Source organism: Silurus aristotelis (assembly GCF_946808225.1).
Source record: "Silurus aristotelis genome assembly, chromosome: 1".
In the NCBI taxonomy this organism is placed as follows: domain Eukaryota; kingdom Metazoa; phylum Chordata; class Actinopteri; order Siluriformes; family Siluridae; genus Silurus; species Silurus aristotelis.
Window position 1 is genome coordinate 40,047,235 of NC_139574.1, and position 26,893 is coordinate 40,074,127.

Sequence of the window (26,893 nt, forward strand, 5' to 3'; positions counted from 1 at the left end):
AAAAGATGTCGTTGTTGAGCAAAGTGATTTCCTCCTCGTCCTCGAGCTGAACCTCACTGCTTGTACACTCAGACCCATAGCAGGTGCTGTAAACAGAAGTGCACAATTTTAGCTGCATATTAAAGTAAATGAGTGGCGATTATGGTGATTATTTAAGATGCAGAGTAAAACTTCATTTGCATGTCATTCTTCTGAAACTGTTCCAATGCAGTTTACTAACTCACTTGGTCTGGCAGAAAGTCGACTCAGAAACAGAAGGGAAAAGAGGAGGATCAAAGCAGAAGTCTTTAGGAGACAGCAGTTCTTGGTGGCTAAGGCCGGGGAACTGATCACTAACTTCAGGCACGAGGTCATGGACTGGTACTTCTTCTGGCATGTTCATGACTATATGGTGGTTTGGTTGATGATCAGGTCTCCTCTGTGAGTCACTACTCTGCACACTGCCTTTTCTCCTTCCCTTCTTTGGAAGCGGTTTATAAACCCAATCTACATGATAGAAAAGAAGAATTTAAAGAGTAAGAAGCAACATAAAAACAATAAAAGTGTCAGAATTGATGTGTTTGTTTTGTTATTTTGCCATTTGTCTATAAAGAAAGTTCACCTACCAGGAAACAACTGTTCGTGTTCCTGTTTAAGCCTCCATGATTCAGTGTAGTAGGGTTTCTTCTGTTCTTCACTCAGTTTGTTCCACTGGATCCCAAGCTGCATGCTGATCTCTGCAGAGCTGCTATTTGGATTGGCCTTGGAAAAGATGGGCCGCTGTTTCCTCGCCCAAACCATGTAGGCATTAATTGGCCTTCTGATGTTGCCTTTTTTATCTCTGCACTTGGCAACGTTAAATTTATCTACAAAATAAAAGCTGTTACCCGTCTTATTATCTGTCATTATTTCTCCTTTCTTCTGAAAGTCGCTCTTTCTGGCTGAAAAATCCTTTTTGGTGTCTTGGAGAGCGGATTGTTCAAAACATTGACGCTTATCACTAAAAACAATTAAAAACATTTCAGCTGTTTGTTTGCGCTTCATTGCTGTGATCAGTAAATGTTTGTGTTAAACAACAGCACAACAAAGTTGTCATGACAATAAAAGCGAGTCCAGGGCGCTATCAGAGATACCGACGTCACAAAAGAGGCGGGGCTTCAATGATTCAAATGCAGACACGGAAGCTGAAAACGGGTGGTGTAAAGACAAGCGAAGTGGTGTGTGATTGTAAACCCTACACGAGTTCCTATAGCGCTCCTCTGTTTAGACACAGTAGGGTATTAAAATATTTAGAATTATATTATTTATTAGAAAACACATGTTTGCAGTTTGGAATGTGATTTTGATAAAAAATTATGGGGTTTAATTTGAGGTGTAATTAGTTTGTACTGCATATGGGGACCTGTTGTTTTTATACTTAACGTGACCATTAGGGGGAGTAGAAGTGCATTGAAAATAGAGAATGAGAGAACACGTGATTAGCGCGTGTCAGATGTGTGTTATGAGCTATTAGAAAAGAAATCATTCATTCATGCTACCTGACCTCGCTTCCTTCTGTTTCCTGACAACACTGCACTTTTAACAAAGACTTTATTTAATTTCCCTTAGATTATTCATTATACTTACCTTCTCTGAACACAAACAGATGTTTTACTTAAACACATGGTAGTATTTATAGTCTCTGTTTATCTTTTAATTGTAATCATCTACTTATTAAGATGTTTGTAAGTAAGAAATTATCATAAGAATAAAATAATCTGGTAAATTAATCACAAGGTAAATTAACTGTAATACATATTTTTTATTGAATACAATCAAGTCCAAAAATGTATTTAAAAAAGAAAAAACATTAATGAAAGATTTGATTGATTTTGATCTGCTGCCAGTCTTTTTACAAGCACTTAGTGTTTTCTCAACTGGTTCACGACTACACCATAATATGTATGGGATTTTTATATCGGTATTAAAATAAGAAACTAAACTCCTATAAAATTATCTCAGCAGTAATAAAATCAAGATTTGGTGATTTCTGTAAAAAGTTTGGTGTGGAATGGACGTCTCTGTTCACCTGTGTACAGCAGCACATGGGGAGGACAACAAATAATGACAAGAAACAAAAAAGTGACAAACTTTATTTAGATTTGACTTTTCCTTCATCACCCTTATAACTGACATGCCATCATTATACACACACAATGAATGTAACACTGATTTGAGGTGATCCATGAAAAAAAAAAAAACACTTTCTATTAGTCAGTTCTATAAATGTTAGTTTTAAGACTAACGAGGCATAAAAACAATTTAAATGTTTACACGTGAGATTCGTAACACCACTTCCACAAATACAAAGTGCCCTAGTGTAACATTTGATCAGTTCACAGCAAAAACAACTTCCTCCTTTCTGCTAAATCTTGATATTTAAATCCTTGTTTGGTCAATTATTCCCTGGTTCTCCTACAGCTGATGTTCTACTGTATACACAACACATCATCTACAGGAATCTTTGATATCCCCAGTCCTGAGGTGAGATACTGAACAGGAACGAGTGAGATGAGACTTAAAACTGTTGCTCAGAGAGATGAGTCCATAACATCTTCTCTTCATCTTCTTCCTCTTGATCTCATCTTTTTCCCTTTTCCTCCTGATCCCCTGGTGTTGGACAGAAATCCATCTGTAACCTATAACATAAAGCTGTTCAAACACTATGTGCTCTATATTCATCTTCATGTGAGGCTCATGACTGGTAGGAGACGAGCTGTTCGGAGGAGACTGAGTCCTCACAGGGGACGAGCTGCTTGAAGGAGGCCGAGTCCTCACAGGGGACGAGCTGCTTGGAGGAGACCGAGTCCTCACAGGGGACGAGCTGCTTGGGGGAGACCGAGTCCTCACAGGGGACGAGCTGCTTGGAGGAGACCGAGTCCTCACAGGGGACGAGCTGCTTGGAGGAGACTGAGTCCTCAAAGGGGACGAGCTGCTTGGAGGATACTGATGCCGTGTCCTGTCTCCGTCTTCCTGTGTCTGAAGAGACAAACACACAGTGAGACGCGTCTCGTAAAAGGAATCTATAATCAATATTACCTTCACCACCAGCTTGTGTGTTTAAACCTGAATAAATCCTCTATTAAACCATTAAAAACATTTTAACAAGTTATCACAATTTATATTTGAGTAAATATTTGAACACTTTGTCTTTTCCTAACACTGTTTATCAGTTCATTTCTGCTGAACTGAAGCCATTTTTCTTTCCTCTCAGTTTAACAGCAGTTACTGAAGCACACAGAGGAACAACTCAGTCATACACTACACAGATTTTTAGTGAACTATAAGTAAACTTATGTACTAATGTAACTTATGTTATCTTATTTACCTAAATATAGTTTTATTCATCTTTTAGTCAAAAAGTAGACGTTTCTATTAAAATAAACACAAAAGCAGCGCTAGCAAACCCGGCTAGCATGAGGCTAATGATGATACCTCCCACACCATTAGCCGAAAGGTCCATTTCTGCTCACTGCAACATTTATGGAAATATTATCACTCTTTATTATCATTCTTTATTTATTTATTTTAGAAAAATGTATCCACTTTTTCCTGCAAGTCTGTGATCTTTATACTAATGATCAGGAGTAAACACAAAATGAGGAACATCGCTTTTCCCCTCTTCACTCCAATACCGATGGTTAATAATAATTATAATTATAATAAATGATAAACTCTGTGTTTTTAAGAGAATGTAGTTTCTTTTCGGCTTCTCCCGTTAGGGGTCGCCACAGCGGATCCTCCGCACGTTTGATTTGGCACATGTAAAATCCATAAACCTCAGAAACTCACCGTTCCAGGGGTTATACAGTTCGTTTCATCCCGGCAGAGGGTCTTCATCCTCCACCTGGAACACGGCGTCTCTCGGAGCTACAGGAGGAAGATCCAAGTGATGCTGAGGAAAGAAAAGTCCAAACAAATAATATCAAATATATAATATAAAATATCTCATATAATACAAATCAAAAGTAATATTTCAGAGTTGAATCCCAGTGGAAACGCGACTGATCCGAAGCTGCTGCTTTTCAGCTGATACACACTGTGTGGTCAAAAGTATTTGGACATTTGTCTTTTCCAGCCAGATGTGGTTCATAAATTCACATAATTCACATGCACTTAAATGCACCATACAGCTAATTAACATGCAAACTGTGAAAACACTTCATAGAAACAGAATGTAGAACCACTGAAAGGATTTTAAATGGGATTTAAATACCCGCTACAGAGGGAAGCAGGAGCTTTTCTGTAGCTATTATTGATTTTATGTTCATGGCACAGGACCAAATATCAGTTTATTTTATATTTCCATAATGAGCTGGAATAAATCATAAATGCTGCGGTGCCAATGGAAGATTAAGGAGAAAAAGAGTCTCCAGGGACTCTTGTCATTTTGTATGTTATTATTAAGGTTGGTAGTCGATACATCAGGTTTCCCTTCACTGTGGCACACTGACCTGCTTCAGCACATGATTCCTTTATCCTGACACATAGCAGTGTAGGGAACAGACTACAGGCAGCTGCAGGACGTGATGACTGGCTTCTTGGTGACTTTAACAACATGTAGAAATTGTAAACATTGTCCTGAAGTAGTTTATAATATGACAGGTGACAGAGGCTTCACCCCTTAGATGCTCCTCACCTCCTGAAATGCAGATGTGGAGCTCTGGATGTCTCAGCTGGAAGATTTCTATACCACCCGGAAAAAGTGTGTAAGATTATCAGGGTGTGTGGTGTTTTGCACAATGTGGCACTGAGGACCAGTTTCCCTCTCCCTCCTGACCTCCCTCCCCCTCAGCATTATGACCCCGAGCCACAGCCCCCTGCCCCATAAGAGGAATATAAACTTAGTGGAAGAATCCATGAGGAGGTCATACGGCGTTTGTAAGGAGGACAAGAATCATGGTTGTTAATAGTGTTTATTGTGACTCTTTGTAGTAAAAGATTAAAATCAAAATAAAAAAAAAGATAAAAAAAAGATTTGACAAAACAGAAATAAAAAATTATCAAAAGACGAGACGATCTACAAGATACAATAGCTTTACACTCAGCTTTATACTATTGACTATAAGTGTAAAACTATCATAAATAGCCATAAGAGAAACAGAAAGAGGAAAAAGGCATGTTCAGACGCTCTGTTTCTCTTGTCGGCTTCTTCTTTTTCTATTTCTCGTTTTCTTTTGAATGTTTTCTTGTCTCAGCTGAGCAACAATTTCCTCCCATCGCTCTCGGACCCTCATATAATGTTCTGTTTTATTCTCTGAAGTCTTCTTTTCTTCCTCACAGAGATTCTGGGTATCCTGGAGCCCCCTGTTGGTCTGAAGCTGTAAGTTGTTCCTCTCCTCTATGTCAAGTTTAGTTTTCTCTCTTTCGTCCTCTTGTTTTTCCTCAAAATCCAACGTGGGCTCAAACTGATCAACACGTTCCTCCAGTCGCTCTTTGTCTCTGATCAAATGATCTCTCTCCTGCTCTGCACTATTTTTCACTTTCTCACAGTGATTCTGAGTATCCTGGAGCTCCATGGTGGTCTGTTCCAAAGTGACCTCAAGCTGAGCAACATGTTCCTCTAAATTATTTTGTTCTCTCGTCCACCTCTCTCTCTCACATTCTACAGTTTTCTTCTTGGTGGTCTGTTCCAACGTGACCTCAAGCTGAGCAACATGTTCCTCCAGTTGTTTTTGTTCTCTCCTCCAGCTCTCTCTCTCACATTCTACAGTTTGCTCCAGTTCCTCATGGATTTTCAGGGAAGACTGGAGCTCCATTGTGGTCTGTTCTAAAGTGACCTCGAGCTGAGCAACATGTTCCTCCACTTTCTCTTGTTCTCTGTTCCAGGTCTCTCTCTCACAGTCTACAGTTTTCTCCAGTTCCTTATTGATTTCCAGGGAAGACTGGAGCTCCATGGTGGTCTGTTCCAAAACAAACTCAAGCTGAGCAACACGTTCCTCCAGTTGTTGTTGTTCTCTCGTCCAGCTCTGGCTTCTCTCAGTTATGACCTGTTCCTGCTGCTTTCGCTCAGAAGCCAAAGTAGCCTTCAACTTTTGCACCGTCTGTAGCAGAATGGCTTTTTCTTCTTTCTCTTCTCTTATCTTCTTTATCATTATAAGAGAAAATGCATCCAAGTCTTCTACTACTTTCTCCATGTGTTCCAGCTTCTCCTTCATTTCAGCAATCTGCTTAGTTTTCTTTGTTCTTCTGCTTTGAAAAAACTTTCTCAACCTTCTGAAGAGCTCCATGTTTATGCCTCTTTACTCACAAGCAAAAACCTTGGAAATGAGAGAAACAGAGACGCGTTACCAATTATAGACGTTGCCTTACTGTGACGTCACAGGGAGATGCCCCGCCCTCCGTCTGTGACGTAACCCGGTCTCTCTTAACCGGACTATGCGCATGCGCACATTACAGAGGTAAAGAGCGGATAAAATATCATGTCTTCACAGCTTTTCTGTTGTTCCTGAGAGAAGAGCGATATTACAGTCATAAATAAGATAAAAACGGCTGTAAACTGTGTATAAAGCGAGTGAATCCGAGTTGAGAACCGGAAGTTGACCGGAGTGACTCTATGAATGTTGCAGAATCATAAATGACCAGTAGGTGGCAGTGTGATGTGTATTAGAGCTCACAGCAGGTAATTAGAAGTAGTGGAGCTCTAATGACGTCATTAATAGCGAGGACAAGACACACAGAAGTTTGGGATTCTTTTATTGACTTTATTGATTAATTGATTTGGAGTATGATTGTGTTTCTGATCAAAGTAAGTTCATGTGTATGGAGTAAAAACAACCTGTACATTTCTCACTTCCAGACAGTATTATGAGATGTTCATCTGCTGGAAGTTCATGTTTAATGCTGCATGTTTTATAGGATTTATGAGCTGGAAGAAATGTTTTACTTTGAAATGTTTTCTTTTAACCAACTGGTGCATTTTTATCTATATGCTTCAGATGAGTTTTATAAAAAACACATTTTTAATTAAAAAAATTAAATGTTATTCTGAGTGAAACCACTTGTTTATTAAATGCATTATTCACTAAATAAACATCAATGAAAACTGGATGATTTGTTTTTATTGAATGTAAAAATATTAATTTGAGGATAATTGAACTTAATGTATCGAATAGTTTTGGATTAAATGAAGTCTTTACTGAACTAAACAGCACTGAATTCTCCTTTAAATCAACTTAAGTTTACTGAACTAAATACTGTTACTTATATGAAAATAAACCCGGTTTCTTGAACCCTGTTCGGTTTCAGCCCCACTTTTGGGCCTCACAGCTGAAAATGACCTTCCTGACTTTCAATGGTAAAAGTTCCTGACAACAGTGTGAGATTCCTATAAACATTATTCTGAGACTGTGTGTAGTCCTTTTCTCCCTCCGTCTGTTTGAGGAAAAGCAGCCTGATAACCAAATGTACTGGGAATAATAACATTCACACAATAAGCATAAGACTGGTATTTGAACATTAGAAAAACAGTAGAAGAAGAAAGTAATGAAAATAAAAGTAGCACAATGCTTCCTTCAGTGCCTCTGTGAATGATGGAGCACATCTGGACCTTCCTTTTATCCTTCCATTCTACAAACAGCACATCCTCTTCTCTCAGCCAGTTTGTTGACGACTTCTGTAGAACAGTTTGTAGCCCGTTTCCAACATCTTCTCATCAACAAGTGCCATGACAGATGGTCTACAGACTGGCTGGGGTGTAAAATCCTTATTCCACCTCTCTTCAGGTGTGTTGGGGGATACAACCAGTGAAGACTGGGATTTTCTGTCTCTCACTCTTACTGGTAGAGCTGAAACAGGTTCTGAGTTTGGAGACTGCTTGAACCTCTTTTCTGGTTGATAGCTGGTGTGTGGAACCCACTTCTCCTCAGAAGATTCAACTAAATGACTGTTGGAGCTGCTATCATGGGCCCTCAACTGCTCAGTTGTATGAATGAGATGATTATAACATAACATAGGGAATTGTTCATTTAGTTATAATTTTTCCTATAAAACTTCATTATAATGAAAGTAATATCTAATAATGTGTTAGTAATAATAATAATAATAATAATAATAATAATAATAAATCTGATAATAATGTTATTAACAGTGTAACAATAACTCAAAAATGTCGGTTCACTGGTTTCGGTTCAATTGAGTCTGAATCGAAAGATTCACTGGTAAATGACTCGATTACACAGTTCTAACAAAATCTGTAACATAAAACATTCTGTCTCCTTAAAAATATTTCTTTCAGCAGTCTCACTCAAGAAAAAGAAACTTTTGTTCAGCAGCTGGTCAGAAAGTTCCTTCTCTGTTCCTGGGTTAGTTTGAGGGGTTCACCTCAGTCAGCTTCGTCTCTGTGGTTTGGCTCGTCATCTTACATCATCGTCTCATTGTAATGAACGGTGTTCCAGCATAAAAAAAACCCTGACCTGCATATATACAGACAATAATCAGTTCCCAAACATCTCAACATTCACTGTTTCTAGTTCAATAACAGAACAAATAGCATTCGTACAGTTCAGAGTCTGATTTGAGGTTTAATCAAGTTTTCATTGGATTCTAATATGTTTGATTGAGTTCTTGCATGCAGATGATAATAAATTTAATTCTAACTTCATGCAGGTTCTCAACATAAAGACTGGATTTTATATAAAAAAAAAAACCTTTTGACAAAATAAATTGTTTCAATGTTATTAAATCTGTACTCGTTATTTCTACATTATTTATTACATTAATTTTAATCATCTGATTTAATCAACAGTTTAAGTTTTAGACAGTTTAATATTATTAAGAAAAATATCTTGGTTTGTAAAAGATCAACATCACATATAACTAGACAATAAAACACCATTAATAATATTTGTACAGAATTAAGTAAAAAGAAAGTCCTGACAGGGCCACTAGAGGGCAGTGTGAGACTGACATCTGACAACCAACTGCAGGTATTATTATTATTATTATTATTATTATTATTATTATTATTATTAATATTAATATTAATATTATTATTATAGTTTTGGGGGATTTATGAATGTTTCTTGCTTTGATCAACAGGATCAGTCCAGACCAGTTTTATTGTTTAAGCAAAACCAATTATTAGGAATTTATTTATTTTATCACTTTGGGTTTCATAAATGTGTAAATCTGCATATAATAATAATAATAATAATAATACAAATTAATCATTATGAAAAAATAAATGTGTAAATGTAGACCTTTATGTACTAAAGCCCCTCAGTGCAATAAAGTATTACATTCTAAAGTCCAGCAAACTCGACATGGGAGTCAATTCCTTGTAGCATTTTCTTGAACTTAGTTTGCAGGAGAAAATCTGGTTTTGTTGAATTAACAGGTTAACAGATGATAACTGGATAAATAAAAAATAAATAAATGCTTCATCCAGCTCATTAACATGCAAACTGATGATGAGTTCCATCACCTGCTGTATGAACCTGAACAGAATCCACATTGTATTTCTAGTTGGAGATGCTGAGATTCTCTTTTTATTGAAATCTTTTTATTAAAACAGCAGGATGAGTTACTAAAGCTGAGCTTTTTCTCTCATTGAGACGTGAATTCTGCAGAACTGCTACTGCAATTTTTACATGAGATGCGATAAAATCGTCCACCTACAGAACCTACAGAAACCCAACGTAACTTCATGTAACTCAGCGTAACTTCCACGGAGGAGTCTCCCCCGTGTGGGTGGAGGAGGAACTGCTACAGTTTAGAGCCTGATTTGAGGTCAGAGCAAGTTGAGTTCTAACATGTAAATAGTACATTTAATAAATTTAGTGCCACCTTAATGCAGGTTCTCAGCATAAATAGTGAATGAACCACATCTGACTCAAAAATACCGGTGTCCAAATACTTTTGACCACACAGTGTGAATCAGCTGAAAAGCCGCAGCTTCGGATCAGTCGCTTTTCAGGACTCTTGCTGCTGCATTCTGAACTAACTGAAGCTTATTTATGCACCTACTCCAACACCCAGACAGTAAAGTGTTACAGTAGTCTAATCTAGATGTAACAAAAGCATCAACTACCGTACACACACACTGCACCCACTGAATTACAAAATATATATATATTTTTAACATAAATAAGCCGCACTTGTCTATAAGCCGCAGGTGCCTACACTGAAACTAAACAACTTAACACAGGCTTTAACGAAAAACAGTGCCTGTAACACGGCTTGTAACAAAACAGGAGCCTACCAGTAAAGTCATTGGTCCTCCTCCTGCGAACTGAAACCACTGAAGTCATCTCCTTCGGTGTCGGAGTTGAACAGCCTCAGAATTGCTTCATTCGATGTTCTCTCAGAATCGTTTTCATTGTCGCTCTCGTCATGTTCATCTGAAGGCAAATTCCCCGCTGAGCTCGTGCTGCCCTCTTCAACACACAGTAGTCCAGCCTTTCCAAACCCGTTGATTATAGTGGATTTTTTGACCGTGCTCCACGCTGTCAGGATCCACTTGCAGACTTGTCCATAAGTTGCTCTTCGCATTCGGCCCGTTTTAGTGAAGGATTTCTCCCCCCTTGTCATCCAAACCTCCCACTGAATACTTTGTTATGCCCCCAGGAATCACAGCTGGAATGGAGTTTGTCCTCTTGATGGCTTCTTTCACAGAATCTGTTACGTGAACCCTCATGCTGTCCATAACGAGCGATGCCTTGTTCTTGTGAAAAAATCCTCCCGGTTGCTTGCCGTAACACTGCGTCAGCCGTTCTTTCATTAGGCTTTCCGTTATCCATCCTTTCTTGTTTACTTTGACAGCGATTTCTATCGGGAGTTTTTCTTTTGGCATCGTAATCCGTTTAAAGATGACCATCGGTGAAAGTTTTTCTCCCGACGCCGTACAGCTCAGTACGCAGGTAAAGTGCGTTTTTTCGTGGCCAGTTGTTTTTAGCACGATGAATGATTCACCTTTTCTGTTCACAGTCCGAGTAAACGGCAGATCAAATGTCAGCGGAACCTCATCCATATTAATTACGTCATGTGGGACGATGGAATGCTCCGCTATCTTTACATGGGTGAATTTGCAGAAGTTTGAAACGTTTTCCTCGTAGTCTGGAGGAAGCTGCTGACACGGAGTCGTCCGTGACCTTATGGACAGGTCTTTACATCTCATAAATCTAAAACACCACGATGGTCCACCTCCAAAATCCTCAAGCTTCATTGAGGTGGCGATAGTTTTCGCTTTCAGTCGGATCTGCACAGTTGAAACACCTCGGCCGTCCGCTCTCTGTGCGTTGACCCAGACTTCGAGCTCATTTTCTGGTTCGGGATTTTATTGTCTTTTTGCACCGATTCAGATCCTCATGCTGCTGTTTCCAACGTCTTATCATCAACTCATTAAGTCCAAGCTCCCGTGCAGCAGCTCTGTTTCCTGGGAAAAAAAGTAGCGGCTTATAGTCCGAAAAATACGGTACTAAATATAGTTATTGTTGTGTGTGTGTGTGTGTGTGTGTGTGTGTGTGTGTGTGTGTGTGTTCTTGTAGATCTGGACGTCACTCACAGATGCTGAAGAAGCTTTCACTGAATATTAAACTGGTTTCTCCTCCACAGCTGGAACTTGAGCTGGATGTGGGTGGACTCTGGATGTGGTGGTTCCTCTCAGTCTCGTGCTTCTTACGAGATTAAAGTGTTGATGGAGCTGTAACACAACAGAGACACTGCTCTTACACACCGCTGTTAGTCTTTATACCGACACCAGCAAAATTACCCCTTGATGCTGACTGAAATCCCCTCATATGACCAAACCCACACTTTATATTAATAGATTTCACTTTATGGTCGTTAAAAAAAAGTTTGCCGTCCATAACTTTTTGTCTCCGTCTTGTAACCGACAACCTTCAGGAGAGACGTCGTGTCCACACACAATTCATATGTAACAGATCTAATACAGGACTTTAGTAATAAAAAGGTTTGGACCCCCCTGGTCTAAAGGGTCTACTATATTCTACTACTACTTACACACTCAGCAGCTACCTGATGTTCAATAGTAGAAAAATGTTTAATAGAGCGACTGTACGACTGCTGGAACAGTGTGTTTCCAAACTTTATGGGTTTTTATTCTCTTTGAAACACTGAGTTTATTATTTATTATTAGAGCTGCAACAACTAATCGAATCGATAATAATCGATGATGAAATTGGTTGTAAGCGAATGCTGTTATCCTCATCATGTGAAAATGGTGTAGTTTAATGAAGTGTTATTGTGTAAACTGTTTGTTTGTAACTTCGGGAGTCGCACTGGATCTGTTCTGTCGTGACTCGCGAGCATCAGGTTGCGCAATCGACTCGATCACAACATCATGATGATTTCATTAAAACGGTGCGAACAAACACTAAATCTAAAAGCAGTAAATAACAGCATTTGTACACTGATGCATATTTTTCCTTTTTTTTTTTCATTAAGTCTGTTAACTTGCTGCGTTTCTCCGTTTCATTCTCTTTTTATAGCATTTGTCTACAACAGTAACTTATCTGTTCTAAAAAGTGATTTACTGCGGCTTTACTACGTTCAAATGCTTGTTTTCAATTTTTATATATTTAATGTATGCATATCATTTTATTATTATATAACATTGTATTTATTATATATTCTAGATGTTTATATTTTCACAACTAAACAAAATTACTGTCGTTTTTTTAAACAAAAAATATATAAAAAAAAGTTATAATATTTTATATAGATTTTTTAAGTATGTTTGCCAACTTGTCATTTGTAAAATACAATACAAATGTTGATTTACACAAATTGCTTCATTTTTCATACTTAAATGATTTTGTATGATTAATGATATACAGTTATAATAAACAAAACATCTAATTATAAGTTTGTTTTTTATCCAATTAATTGGGGAAAAAATCATTAGATTAATTGATTACCAAAATAGCTAGTTGCAATATTTATAATTATTGTAATTACAATTATTATTGATAAACAAATCCCCCATAAAAGCCTCAAAACAGGTGGAAAGGTGATCAGGACCATCGGTACCGGAGTGAAGAGAAGAAAAGTGATCTGTTCCTCATTTATTGTCTAATCCTGATCATTAACATCAAATTCATGGACTTGCAGGAAAAAGCAATAGAATATTTAACCTGAGGATGAAACCTATTGAAGCTAAGATTAGTTAGCCGGCTAGTTAGCCTAGCTCAGTGGTTCTCAAAGTGTGAGACTCGGTGTTGAAAAGAGAATAAAACCCATAAAGACTAGAAAGTCACCGTTACAGGGGTCTTACAGTCGCTCCATCCCGGCAGAGGGTCTTCATCCTCCACCTGGAACACGGAGTTTCTCCCGGAGCTCATTACTGATGATTCAGAGTAGTGATGAGTCGGTTATGAACGATTCCTTGATTCTGAAAGAGTCTTTAACGTGACTCAGAAGAACGATTCGTCTCAAAGAGTGATTCATTCATTTTCTACTGGACGCGCGTGAGCAAATCATCACAAAATCTCCATAGGTTATGCAGAGGAACTAAATGACTCACAAATGATTCGCTAATTTTAATGAATGAGATTCAAAGAACCGAGTCACTAAAATGATCCGATCTTCCCATCACTTTTACAGCGATGGCGCGTTGATCCTAGAAACTCCGCCTCTCTGGTAGCGTCCGCGTCCCTGATTGGTGCATCAATTTCTCCCCTACGGACCAATCAATAGAGACCAAAAAAGAAGGTCACGTCACAAAACCACGCCCCGTTTCCATGGAAACCAGTACACAAACAATCTCTTTTTCTGGCGACAGGACAATCAAGACTGCTTGTGGATATTTTTCGAAATATTTAATAAATGCACACTTTAGATACAAAAAGTTTAAAGATGCAGGACACCAACACAAACAAGTAAGTTTCTATTACTGTTTTTACTTTATTTATACTGATTATTTTCCTGTAATATCACATTCCCAATGTATTATATATACTGTAGAATTGTCTGTCATGTGATTTGATTACATTTTGTTGATATTAGAACAAAGAGAGCTGCATCAGACATGCCACCACCCAGTGCTGCTAAAAAGCCTCGACTTGATGCTGCAGCTCACAAAAACACAAAACAATCCCTCATCAGTAGTGCATTAAAAACACTGCAGCATTCCTGCTATGATGTTTTATCACCAAGCTGCATTGATGCACTACTTCAAGGGAAATTTGAACTTCCTTCTTTGACAGATGAAGAAAAATCTGTCATTTCCAAGTTTTGTGTGAACGAGGTCAGTGATTATCTTCTGTTTTATTTAGTGTGCATTCAATTCACACATGCAATTCTATAGCTCTGGATTTGAGTTTTCTCATTTTTAATAGTCAATCCATAATTAACTGGTCCTGATGTTCTGAAATTGAACAGTAGATATGATTTGTCATGTAAAAATGTTTGCTCCAGGTTTTGGTTTATTCAAATTCTAGTAGTTTTTCTAAACCTAATCTACAGTCAAGTCTTAACTCCCTCATATTTGTTTCAAATACATGACTTGAATACATGTTTGATTTAGATCTTTTTCTTCCGTCTCATTTAGACGTTGGCAGAGACGTTTCTGAAAGCGGTTTTGGAGAAGATCAAGGCGGAGAAAGAGTCTATGGGACATGAACTCCTTCAGTCTCTCTGTAGGGTTTATGTGGGCTTGTGTCAAAAGAGAGGAGACTCTCATAAAGCACATGCCCTCGCCTACAGATTTCTCAAAGAAGGTGAGATTATATTGACATTTCATTATATATTTACTAAAAATGATCCGGACAGTGATATAAAGAAGCCACTTGTGTTCTGTTTTTGGTTTTGTATTTCTTCCTATAAAGTGTATTTTAAATCTGTGGTATCATTTTGTTTTCTTTGCAGACTTTTTTGAAGCCTCAAAACTAATAATGGTCATGGTGACAGCATGGCCAAGTGTTTTCTCCTGTAACAGCCCTTTATGCAGAGCCATTCACATCGTGTCCAAAATGAAGGCATACGGCAAGATTTATTACTTGCTCAGCAAATTTCTGCACTGGGATACAGTAAGTAGCTGATTCTCATCACAACAGTCACCAGAATAATCATTAAATATCGCTTTTCAACTGGAATTTTCAAGTGTTTTACTGCAATCTTAATCTACTTTTAATGTCCAATGTCCATGTGATCTATGGAGCAAATTCATTATAAATCCATGTTGAATTTAATCAATAAGTATTTCATTTTTTTCTTAAAAAATTCAAGCAAAAAGTGTTACAGGACATCACTATTGTAGTCTTTTTTTTATTAGTGTGAGTAAACGCTGATAATGAGCAGCAAAGAAACTGCACTTAACTCCAGCGATAATGTCGCTGTTTATGACAAAATGATCAGATCAGTGCAATAAACATGCAGTCAAAACAATCTGTGTTTCATAATATACTAATAAAGGAAGTGATATAGAACCATGTGACACTGTGCTCAATACTGAATAAACAAACTAAATCTGTGCCTCAAATTACATACTCATGTACTATTCTAGAGCAGTATTTACCCCTGCTACTGTCTGATACATAAACCCTTTAGTAACGTGTGGTCTTTTGCATGTGTATTTAAAATCTTGGAGTCATTTGGAGGTCATTTTCTAGGACTCCTCCTCACATAAGAGTAATAAATGGAGGTTATAAAAAGAGCAGAATGCACAGTTAGAGCTCGACCTCAGTATTTCAATCATCTGCACTTGTGATTGGTTGTGAACTTTCAGTTATGATCATATTATTGTAAACATTGTTTCATTGATCTGGTTTTTAAAGAAATGATGTATTTTTCTGCCAGGAGCCTCCAGGAAACATCTGCAGCACCATCACCAGCACACTGAAGGCTCTTCTGAAAGACAAAAGTCTGACTTTCCAGAAGAGCAGTTGGTATGGTGATGATCTCTGTCCTGCTGCCTGGGACTACGTCTTCAGCCTGGACCTTCTGTGTGCACAACTGGGCTGGATTTGGACCAACTCCCATGTTATTCGGTACCGAATGTGAAACTGTTTCAACGTGTTTAATTCTCATCTTTCTAGTTTATTAAACATTAGATAAATTGCAAACTGGCAAATGTGAGACTCATATGAGACAGTGTGTGTCCCAAATACTGCAAATTTGCCATTCTTGTTGCATAAAATTACAATTTGATATGTTCAATTTTTTATTCATCAGAAAAAGTGTGTGGCTCATTTTGAATACGTGGCTGAAACAAACACAAACAGAGGAAACGAAGTACAGAAACGTCTCTGTAGCAGCAATATTCAGGCTACTTGGTAAGTTTCCTGTAAATCCTGTTTTAGAGCATTATCTCACATTATTTCTGGATTCTTCTGTTTTTCACTCATGTTCTTTGTCCATCTCAAACAGGGCGACTTGGCCAAAATGGCCTTAAGGAGAACGTGGCAGCATCAGTGGAGGATCTAACAAAAAGCATCACTGAGTTCAGGAGACAAAAAGGTATCACTAAAGGATCAATTAAACACGTCCTTAATCAATCTTTATCTTTATTCTCTGATTTTTAGTTCTCTATCAACAGGAAAGTGTTCCAGCAAGTCCTAATTTTATGATGGATTTTGTGTGCAGATTTGCCGTGGGAGGTGCAGCTCGCAGTGGTTTATGCCACTCATGATCTGGCACCCAGCAGCCCCAAAGTCGCTCTGAACGCTTTAGAATCGTGGAAGAAAGACCTCACAAAGCCTGTTCCTCCAGCCGTCCCCAAGTGCCTGAAGCAGATCAGATTTCTTTCTTCTCACCTAAAGACCCAAAAAATTATTACAATAAATAATGTTTAATAAATATAATTGTTTTTTTATGTTTTTGTACATAAATAAATAAAACACATAATAGATCTGCAGTGTTATTGATTGTCTCTTTACAGTTTCGGGTCGTGCGTTTCACACCCAATCATCTGCCTTCAGTCCCAATCATCCTCTTAATAACATCAATATGATGCCACAGCTGTAGACACCATCATTATTATACAGCATATAATACATGCAGTATAACAGAGCGCATACAGATTCTTGTACATTTTCCCTGCATTACAGTTTTCCTGGTGTTTTGAAATTAAGTCAAATTGTGTGTTTTTGTACAGATTCTACAAAGAAAATGCAAAAGTATAAATGACTCATGAAAAAGCTTAACTGTTGTGATCTGTTTGGGTTGACCTTTATATAATGTCCTTTATACTGAAAAAACCTTTCAAAATGAGCGTGTTAATAAACACGTTAACCCAAATTCATTTTAACAGCACTAATATTATTAATGCACAATTAATGCAGCACACATTTCTTCATTTTTAAAAAATTAAAAACCTTTAACGCAACACATTTATTCACAACGTCCTTTCCTTTACTCAGATATTGTTATATTTTTATCATGCCTGAACAAACACTTAAATCTTGGAGAGGTTTTCCATACAAACTACGATGCCCTTGGGGTCTTTTCTGATCAGGGAAGAATCACACAGCACACAGAATGACGCATATGTTCTTATTCAGTTTAATGCAGATCACAGACAAGTATATATTCACACTGGAAAAAACCTGGCCTAAAACTGTTCCTGATTGGGTAAGAAGACATAGTAACCAGAGATATGTGAGCCCTCACAAAGACATTCCGTGTACCTTACATACCCACATCGTAAAGATCCTATAGACACTGAACAGACAACATAAAAATGTGTTTAGAGAACCAGTGTGAGGTCCATCTTAATACTAACAGGTATGAAAAAATGTAAAGATCTCAGGTGAAAATATTTTTTTTCATCACTAAAGATTTGTTTTATTGATGCGTTAAGTCTCAAATCAAGGACCAGAATCCGCCAATTAAAAGCATCCATAAGGAAACAGCAAAAGTTCAGATTGGTGTCATGATAATTCACGTACAGGGGAAGCTTGTATTGTGAGTAACATGATTTATAAATACTTTTCAGGAGGAGCAAAAACTTTTTTTTATTTAATGCATTACGAGCAATAACTTGCATTGTGAACATCGAGCATCGCGCTAACAACATGCAAACGGCTCGCGCTCAACTACTCAGCTTTCCTTTTCCCAAAAGTCTTGGGGATCATCAAGATGCCTTCACGGTCATTTTGCTTAGCAATCTCTGAAATGAAAATAAGTCTCGGTTCAAAAGAAGTTCAAGCTCCTCCCTCCTGGACGCATCATCAAAAAGAAACAGGATCAGTCGGGTATTAGCTAAACACAATGCTAACACCCAGGTAACCTGTCAGCATCAAAACACCCAAGAAAAACAACAAAGTGCCAATTGCACAGAACAGTCCAACAAAACCTGCAATCATACACATATACATCGTGAAGCCGAGGGCCTACCTGTCCTGGGACTGCTCCTCATACATCCTCTCCTTGCCCTCTTTAAAGAGACGGATTGCCCTTTTCGATTTCTTCATCAGGCTGTCGATGTAGACTTTAAAGTAGTCGTTCTCGCTGAGCTGAGCGAGTTTCTGGTTCTCCTCGTATTTGCACAGGATCATCCTCAGGTGCTGGTACGTGTCCTGCAGAATGTCAAGGATGTAAGGGGTGCTGTTCTTCAGCTGGAGCCTGGGATTCTGGCACAGCCTCACCTAGAAGAAAAGCACAATGGGACTTGCTATATATTTGCATCCCATCCATGTCTACTGTGGGTCCATCCGACAGTGACAAAAGCTGTACTAGAAAATACTACTAGACCAAACCAAAGTACATTGGGGTCATTATTTTTTTAAATTTATATTAACCACCAATCAACCAGACTGTTCTATTTTAACTCTTGATATTCAGGTTTGAAGCTCTTTTCTGGCTTCTATTTCTTGTCAAATCATCATTGTCCTCATTCTGCAGGATGTCCCAAATGTTTCCATACTTTAAGGAAATAAACACTATGTAGCAAAACAAAATGTATTTCTTTAAGAAATAAAAACAGGGGTCGGCTTGCAGTTCGGAGACTCGCTCGCTGAGGTTCCTATTAACGTCTATTGCACAATGAGACGGTGTGGTTTTTTTTGTTGTTGGTTTTTTCCCCAATTGTCTCTTTCTCATGGTGGAGTTGTGAACACTGACCTTAACAGGCATGTGAGGCTGCAGTTCTTTGGATGTTGTTGTGGGGTCTTTTGTGACCTCTTGGATAAGTTTTTGCTATTTGTGAATAATTTCTCTCACTAATCGAAAAAAGCCCCACACTGAGGCAGAGACATTAATGCCCCCTGCCTGCAAAGCCGCTGTCAACAAGATGCTCGGCCCTGACGCAGTTAAAGAAATAGCTAAAGTTCCTCTCAGATTACACAATTACCAGACATATTGATGAAACTGAAAACAGAGAGACACTGAGAGCTGCTGAGCGAAAGCTTTGTAAGTGTGTGTTGAGTACATGTGTATTATCTAGCAAATCTAAGTTCCTTACCATCTCTCTCTCTCTCTCTCTCTCTCTCTCTCTCTCTCTCTCTCTCTCTCTCTCTCTCTCTCAGGATACCCAGAAGGACAAATGAAATGGGAGATGCTCCCAGAATAAACAGAATTGATGTTGATGCCATCAGGCACAATAATATTATTGGACCTCCGCAGAATCCAAACCAAAATAAGTTTCTCTTTAAAGCAGATGCTGTTACAGAACCACTGTGAACGAGTGTGTGAGCAAGTGTGTGAACGAGTGTGTGAGCAAGTGTGTGAGCGAGTGTGTGAATGAGTGTGTGAACAAGTGTGTGAATGAACATGTTAGAGATCACACAGTATGTGCCTTATCTTCCTTTGTAGTTATTGTTGTTCCTGTCAGGATCATTCGGAACGGACTTTAGAGTCCAGATACATGTACTGTAAGTATCTCCTCAAAAGCACATGCTGTTACAGAACCTCACTGTGAACGAGTGTGTGAACGAGTGATTTAGATCTCATTCAGCTAATGAACATGTAATCGTGTATCATTTCATCACGTGTGAATTTGGACGTTTGATTCTTTCGTGTGAAATGCTGCGTTTGTCTAAGTTACAGATGTTACATGTTTGTTTCACATGAAAATACAGTGAGCTGATATGTGAATAATGATGTGGCTGCATTCTGAACACTTGGTGCTTCTTGTTCCTGCTGTTAAAATGTGTGACGTATTTCTTGTTGTTTTTTAGATTCTTTATATGAGGTGTATGGTTCAACCACCTCCAAACCTTCACCATCGCCTAAAGATGAAATGACACAAAATAATTTCTCACATTTTTTAAATCAGATTTTAAAACAACAACAAAAAACATAAACCCTGTGTCTCTGTTTGTATTACTCCCCATTCTACTGGACCCACTGCATGGAGTTTACTGGGTGGCACCTGGAACTTCAGATCCCGGAAGATGCACAGGCTAAAACTCAGACAGACAGACACACACACACACACACACACGCACACACACACACACACACACACACACACACGCACACGCACATACACACACACACACACACACGTACGCACAGAAACCCTCACCACCACCTATAGCTCAAACCACATAAAGAAAATAATCTCCTAAAATGTTTAATCAGATTTAATAATAATAACAAAAATACAAATAAACCCTGTGCCTCTTTCGCTAATATATACATCATTTTGAAATATTATTTGTACCTTTTGTGTGTTTGCATCTATTATATTTTATTATTTGACATTTTTGTAGATTTTCCGGTAATTTAAATTAAATGTTTTATTGTTCATATAACAGTGACTTGTGAATTATTCTGTTTACCCGCAGCATCTTCTGTGTTGCCTGTCCAGAGTAAAAAACAACCCTATGTATTCACAATTCAAGTTTCAGTGACACTTCAAATAATGTCACAGTTAAAGTATGTTTGAACCAATGATATTTGCATGGGAGGATCATGGGAATATCTTATGGGTTCAAACAAAGACAACTACAGCCATTTGTTGGTCAAAATTACCACCATAAAGGATGCTTACCACAGTGAGACTAAACCATTATTTACTCATGTATGAATCCTAATTACACCAACAATCAGGGACTTCAAAAGCGGAAAGTGTCAGAGCCTGCAACGTGACCATCAGACTCAATTTGTCATTACAACCGTGATGAGAAAAATGCAAAGCCAACTCTGTGCCATGAGGTGGGTTCACATGCAACTCGGACCTCGTGGCGTACGGTAGCACGTCTGACTCCAAATCAGAAGGTTGCGTGTTCAAATCACGTCGTGGTTGCAGGGCTCTTGCTTTTTGGCCTCTTTTAGCAGCTGCTCGATCTGTGATTGTCTAATGTGGAGACTGAATTTGTCCAAAGTGGAGTCTGTCTAATCAAATTAACGTTAGTACATTATGATGATGATTATGATCAGTGTCTTCACATAGATCAGGGGTATTAAACTCAGATATATAAATGTTTTATGACGTACACATTTTTTTCTAATGAACTTCAGCATCTTTGGATGATGTAAAGCCCAAAGTGTGTTGTTTCAAAAGAGATGTAAATTGTGTATGTAGCACACTGTTGTCAGAAACTTTTACCATTGAAAGTCAGGAAGGTCATTTTCAGCTGTGAGGCCCAAAAGTGGGGCTGAAACCGAACAGGGTTCAAGAAACCGGGTTTATTTTCATATAAGTAACAGTATTTAGTTCAGTAAACTTAAGTTGATTTAAAGGAGAATTCAGTGCTGTTTAGTTCAGTAAAGTCTTCATTTAATCCAAAACTATTCGATTCATTAAGTTCAATTATCCTCAAATTAATATTTTTACATTCAATAAAAACAAATCATCCAGTTTTCATTGATGTTTATTTAGTGAATAATGCATTTAATAAACAAATGGTTTCAACCTTATAGTTGAGGGGAAAAAGCAGATAAAAATGCACCAGTTGTTGAAAACAAAACCAATATAGAAACATTTCTTCCAGCTCATAAATCCTATAAAACATGCAGCATTAAACATGAACTTCCAGCAGATGAACATCTCATAATACTGTCTGGAAGTGAGAAATGTACAGGTTGTTTTTACTCCATACACATGAACTTACTTTGATCAGAAACACAATCATACTCCAAATCAATTCATCAATAAAGTCAATAAAAGAATCCCAAACTGCTGTGTGTCTTGTCCTCTCTATTAATGACGTCATTAGAGCTCCACTACTTCTAATGACCTGCTGTGACAGTGAGCTCTAATACACATCACACTGCCACCTACTGGTCATTTAAGATTCTGCAACATTCATAGAGTCACTCCGGTCAACTTCCGGTTCTCAACTCGGATTCACTCGCTTTATACACAGTTTACAGCCGTTTTTATCTTATTAATGACTGTAATATCGCTCTTCTCTCAGGAACAACAGAAAAGCTGTGAAGACATGATATTTTATCCGCTTTTTACCTCTGTAATGTGCGCATGCGCATAGTCCGGTTAAGAGAGACCGGGTTACGTCACAGACGGAGGGCGGGGCATCTCCCTGTGACGTCACAGTAAGGCAACGTCTATAATTGGTAACGCGTCTCTGTTTCTCTCATTTCCGAGGTTTTTGCTTGTGAGTAAAGAGGCATAAACATGGAGCTCTTCAGAAGGTTGAGAAAGTTTTTTCAAAGCAGAAGAACAAAGAAAACTAAGCAGATTGCTGAAATGAAGGAGAAGCTGGAACTCATGGAGAAAGTAGTAGAAGACTTGGATGCATTTTCTCTTCTAATGATAGAGAAGATAAGAGAAGAGAAAGAAGAAAAAGCCATTCTGCTACAGACGGTGCAAAAGTTGAAGGCTACTTTGGCTTCTGAGCGAAAGCAGCAGGAACAGGACATAACTGAGAGAAGCCAGAGCTGGACGAGAGAACAACAACAACTGGAGGAACGTGTTGCTCAGCTTGAGTTTGTTTTGGAACAGACCACCATGGAGCTCCAGTCTTCCCTGGAAATCAATAAGGAACTGGAGAAAACTGTAGACTGTGAGAGAGAGACCTGGAACAGAGAACAAGAGAAAGTGGAGGAACATGTTGCTCAGCTCGAGGTCACTTTAGAACAGACCACAATGGAGCTCCAGTCTTCCCTGAAAATCCATGAGGAACTGGAGCAAACTGTAGAATGTGAGAGAGAGAGCTGGAGGAGAGAACAAAAACAACTGGAGGAACATGTTGCTCTGCTTGAGGTCACGTTGGAACAGACCACCAAGAAGAAAACTGTAGAATGTGAGAGAGAGAGCTGGACGAGAGAACAAAATAATTTAGAGGAACATGTTGCTCAGCTTGAGGTCACTTTGGAACAGACCACCATGGAGCTCCAGGATACTCAGAATCACTGTGAAAAAGTAAAAACTAGTGCAGAGCAGGAGAGAGATCATTTGATCAGAGACAAAGAGCGACTGGAGGAACGTGTTGATCAGTTTGAGCCCACGTTGGATTTTGAGGAAAAACAAGAGGACGAAAGAGAGAAAACTAATCTTGACATAGAGGAGAGGAACAACTTACAGCTTCAGACCAACAGGGGGCTCCAGGATACCCAGAATCTCTGTGAGGAAGAAAAGAAGACTTCAGAGAATAAAACAGAACATTATATGAGGGTCCGAGAGCGATGGGAGGAAATTGTTGCTCAGCTGAGACAAGAAAACATTCAAAAGAAAACGAGAAATAGAAAAAGAAGAAGCCGACAAGAGAAACAGAGAGTCTGAACATGCCTTTTTCCTCTTTCTGTTTCTCTTATTGCTATTTATGATAGTTTTACACTTATAGTCAATAGTATAAAGCTGAGTGTAAAGCTATTGTATCTTGTAGATCGTCTCGTCTTTTGATAATTTTTTATTTCTGTTTTGTCAAATCTTTTTTTAATCTTTTTTTTTATTTTGATTTGAATCTTTTACTACAAAGAGTCACAATAAACACTATTAACAACCATGATTTTTGTCTTTCTTACAAACGCCGTATGACCTCCTCATGGATTCTTCCACTAAGTTTATATTCCTCTTGTGGGGCAGGGGGCTGTGGCTCGGGGTCATAATGCTGAGGGGGAGGGAGGTCAGGAGGGAGAGGGAAACTGGTCCTCAGTGCCACATTGTGCAAAACACCACACACCCTGATAATCTTACACACTTTTTCCGGGTGGTATAGAAATCTTCCATCTGAGACATCCAGAGCTCCACATCTGCATTTAAGGAGGTGAGGAGCATCTGAGGGGTGAAGCCTCTGTCACCTGTCATATTATAGACTACATCAGGACAATGTTTACAATTTCTACATGTTGTTAAAGTCACCAAGAAGCCAGTCATCACGTCCTGCAGCTGCCTGTAGTCTGTTCCCTACACTGCTATGTGTCAGGATAAAGGAATCATGTGCTGAAGCAGGTCAGTGTGCCACAGTGAAGGGAAACCTGATGTATCGACTACCAACCTTAATAATAACATCCAAAATGACAAGAGTCCCTGGAGACTCTTTTTCTCCTTAATCTTCCATTGGCACCGCAGCATTTATGATTTATTCCAGCTCATTATGGAAATATAAAATAAACTGATATTTGGTCCTGTGCCATGAACATAAAAGCAATAAGAGCTACAGAAAAGCTCCTGCTTCCCTCTGTAGCGGGTATTTAAATCCCATTTAAAATCCTTTCAGTGGTTCTACATTCTGTTTCTATGAAGTGTTTTCACAGTTTGCATGTTAATTAGCTGTATGGTGCATTTAAGTGCATGTGAATTATGTGAATTTATGAACCACATCTGGCTGGAAAAGACAAGTGTCCAAATACTTTTGACCACACAGTGTGTATCAGCTGAAAAGCAGCAGCTTCGGATCAGTCGCGTTTCCACTGGGATTCAACTCTGTAATATTACTTTTGATTTGTATTATATGAAATATTTTATATTATATATTTGATATTATTTGGTTGGACTTTTCTTTCCTCAGCATCACTTGGATTTCCTCCTGTAGCTCCGAGAGATGCCGTGTTCCAGGTGGAGGATGAAGACCCTCTGCCGGGATGAAACGAACTGTATGACCCCTGGAACGGTGAGTTTCTGAGGTTTATGGATTTTATTCTCTTAAAAACACAGAGTTTATCATTTATTATAATTATAATTATTATTAACCATCGGTATTGGAGTGAAGAGGGGAAAAGCGATGTTCCCCATTTTGTGTTTACTCCTGATCATTAGTATAAAGATCACAGACTTGCAGGAAAAAGATACATTTGAACTTTCTTTATAGACAAATGGCAAAATAACTAAACAAACACATCAATTCTGACACTTTTATCGTTTTTATGTTGCTTCTTACTCTTTAAATTCTTCTTTTCTATCATGTAGATTGGGTTTATAAACCGCTTCCAAAGAAGGGAAGGAGAAAAGGCAGTGTGCAGAGTAGTGACTCACAGAGGAGACCTGATCATCAACCAAACCACCATATAGTCATGAACATGCCAGAAGAAGTACCAGGCCATGACCTCGTGCCTGAAGTTAGTGATCAGTTCCCCGGCCTTAGCCACCAAGAACTGCTGTCTCCTAAAGACTTCTGCTTTTATCCTCCTCTTTTCCCTTCTGTTTCTGAGTCGACTTTCTGCCAGACCAAGTGAGTTAGTAAACTGCATTGGAACAGTTTCAGAAGAATGACATGCAAATGAAGTTTTACTCTGCATCTTAAATAATCGCCATAATCGCCACTCATTTACTTTAATATGCAGCTAAAATTGTGCACTTCTGTTTACAGCACCTGCTATGGGTCTGAGTGTACAAGCAGTGAGGTTCAGCTCGAGGACGAGGAGGAAATCACTTTGCTCAACAACGACATCTTTTCCATTTTAAATGAGGATTGTGACTTTTTTAACCAGTCTGGAGCCCAGAATCATACTGAAGACCCCCACAACAGCACAGAGATCCTGGATTCTGTACCAGCCTTTGATGTCGACAGCTTCGAGGATCTGTTGAAGAAACTTGAAGAGATGGAAAATGATTCAGGAATAGAGGAAGATGGTGAAATACGAACATTTCATGTACTTTAGTGTGCATGTTGTTTCACCATCTTCATTTTATATTGAATTCCAATTTAAAGTTTTATTTAAATAAAGATTTTGAATTCCAATCATGTCTAATGTCTCTTCATCACAGAGAGCATTCAATCACTTCATTTTCTTTCCTGAAGTCCACTTTAGTAAATTCACTGATGTTTGATGTTCCTTAACCCTCTGGAGTCTGAATTGCTGCCGGCGCCCAATCGTGCTTTTTTTTAGATGCCAGCAAAAAGAGCTTAAACTGCTCGGTCCTATTTTATCAAAAATGTCAAAGTAATACATCATTTAAATCTGTAAAGGGTCTTCTTTCATTTGTGTATGCTCACTATATAAACAGAACGTTGTATTTTTTTTTAATGAATAAAATAGTCAGGGTGCGCCATCTGTCGCCTTTGTTTTTTTTGGGGTTTTTTTATATATATTTTTTTTTTATTGAATACAAAAGTATATAAACAACAAAAGCAAATATACACTTACAATGTAGATAAATATTACAGGCTCAACACAGTATAACTAATAAATTGTTTAGAAAAAAAAAGAAAATAAATAGATAGAAATCTGAAATTATAATTTACATGAACTTAAATAGTGAGTAAAAGAAAAGAAAAAATAAATAAATAAAGATAAATATTAGGGGCAGTATCACAATTAATTAAATGATGTCAATAAATAAAGCAGCTTCACAGCACTCTGCACTTTCATCTTATTGAGGGCCTTGAAAAAACATTTGAAGTCATTTTTTAATATAATAAGTAGTGTGAGGGGGGGGGGGGGGGGAATTAAAGAATCTACATTTATGAATGAAATATTTTGCTAATATTACAATGTTATTAGGCAAAAAGAATGAACACAACAGTCTTTAGGTACTCCAAATAAAATATGATGTAAAGGAAAAACAAAACTATCAACAACCACCTCTTTTTCTATCAACCAGTCCTGAATTGACATCCAGAAGAGTTTG

At 38.2% G+C, this 26,893-nt stretch overlaps 2 protein-coding genes across 4 annotated transcripts in view; both read left to right on the forward strand.

Annotated features, from left to right (window-relative positions):
• LOC310724928 (uncharacterized protein) overlaps nt 1-26,893 on the forward strand; it is a 254,798-nt gene that overhangs the window by 190,956 nt on the left and 36,949 nt on the right. The window lies entirely within an intron of this gene.
• Nucleotides 12,815-16,737, forward strand: LOC310724657 (little elongation complex subunit 1-like). Of its 3 annotated transcripts, XR_014533134.1 has the most exons (7): nt 12,815-13,856; nt 13,984-14,224; nt 14,528-14,696; nt 14,845-15,005; nt 15,775-16,250; nt 16,345-16,434; nt 16,561-16,737. XR_014533134.1 is itself a non-coding variant. In XM_083538908.1 (5 exons), exons 1-5 carry the CDS (start codon nt 13,804-13,806, stop codon nt 15,976-15,978), a joined length of 828 nt encoding a protein of 275 aa, XP_083395034.1. In that variant the 5' UTR covers nt 12,815-13,803; the 3' UTR covers nt 15,979-16,554. The 3 variants fall into 3 exon arrangements, 1 of the variants encoding a protein (XP_083395034.1); XR_014533133.1 differs by having other exon boundaries at nt 15,775-16,434; XM_083538908.1 differs by lacking the exon at nt 16,561-16,737 and having other exon boundaries at nt 15,775-16,554.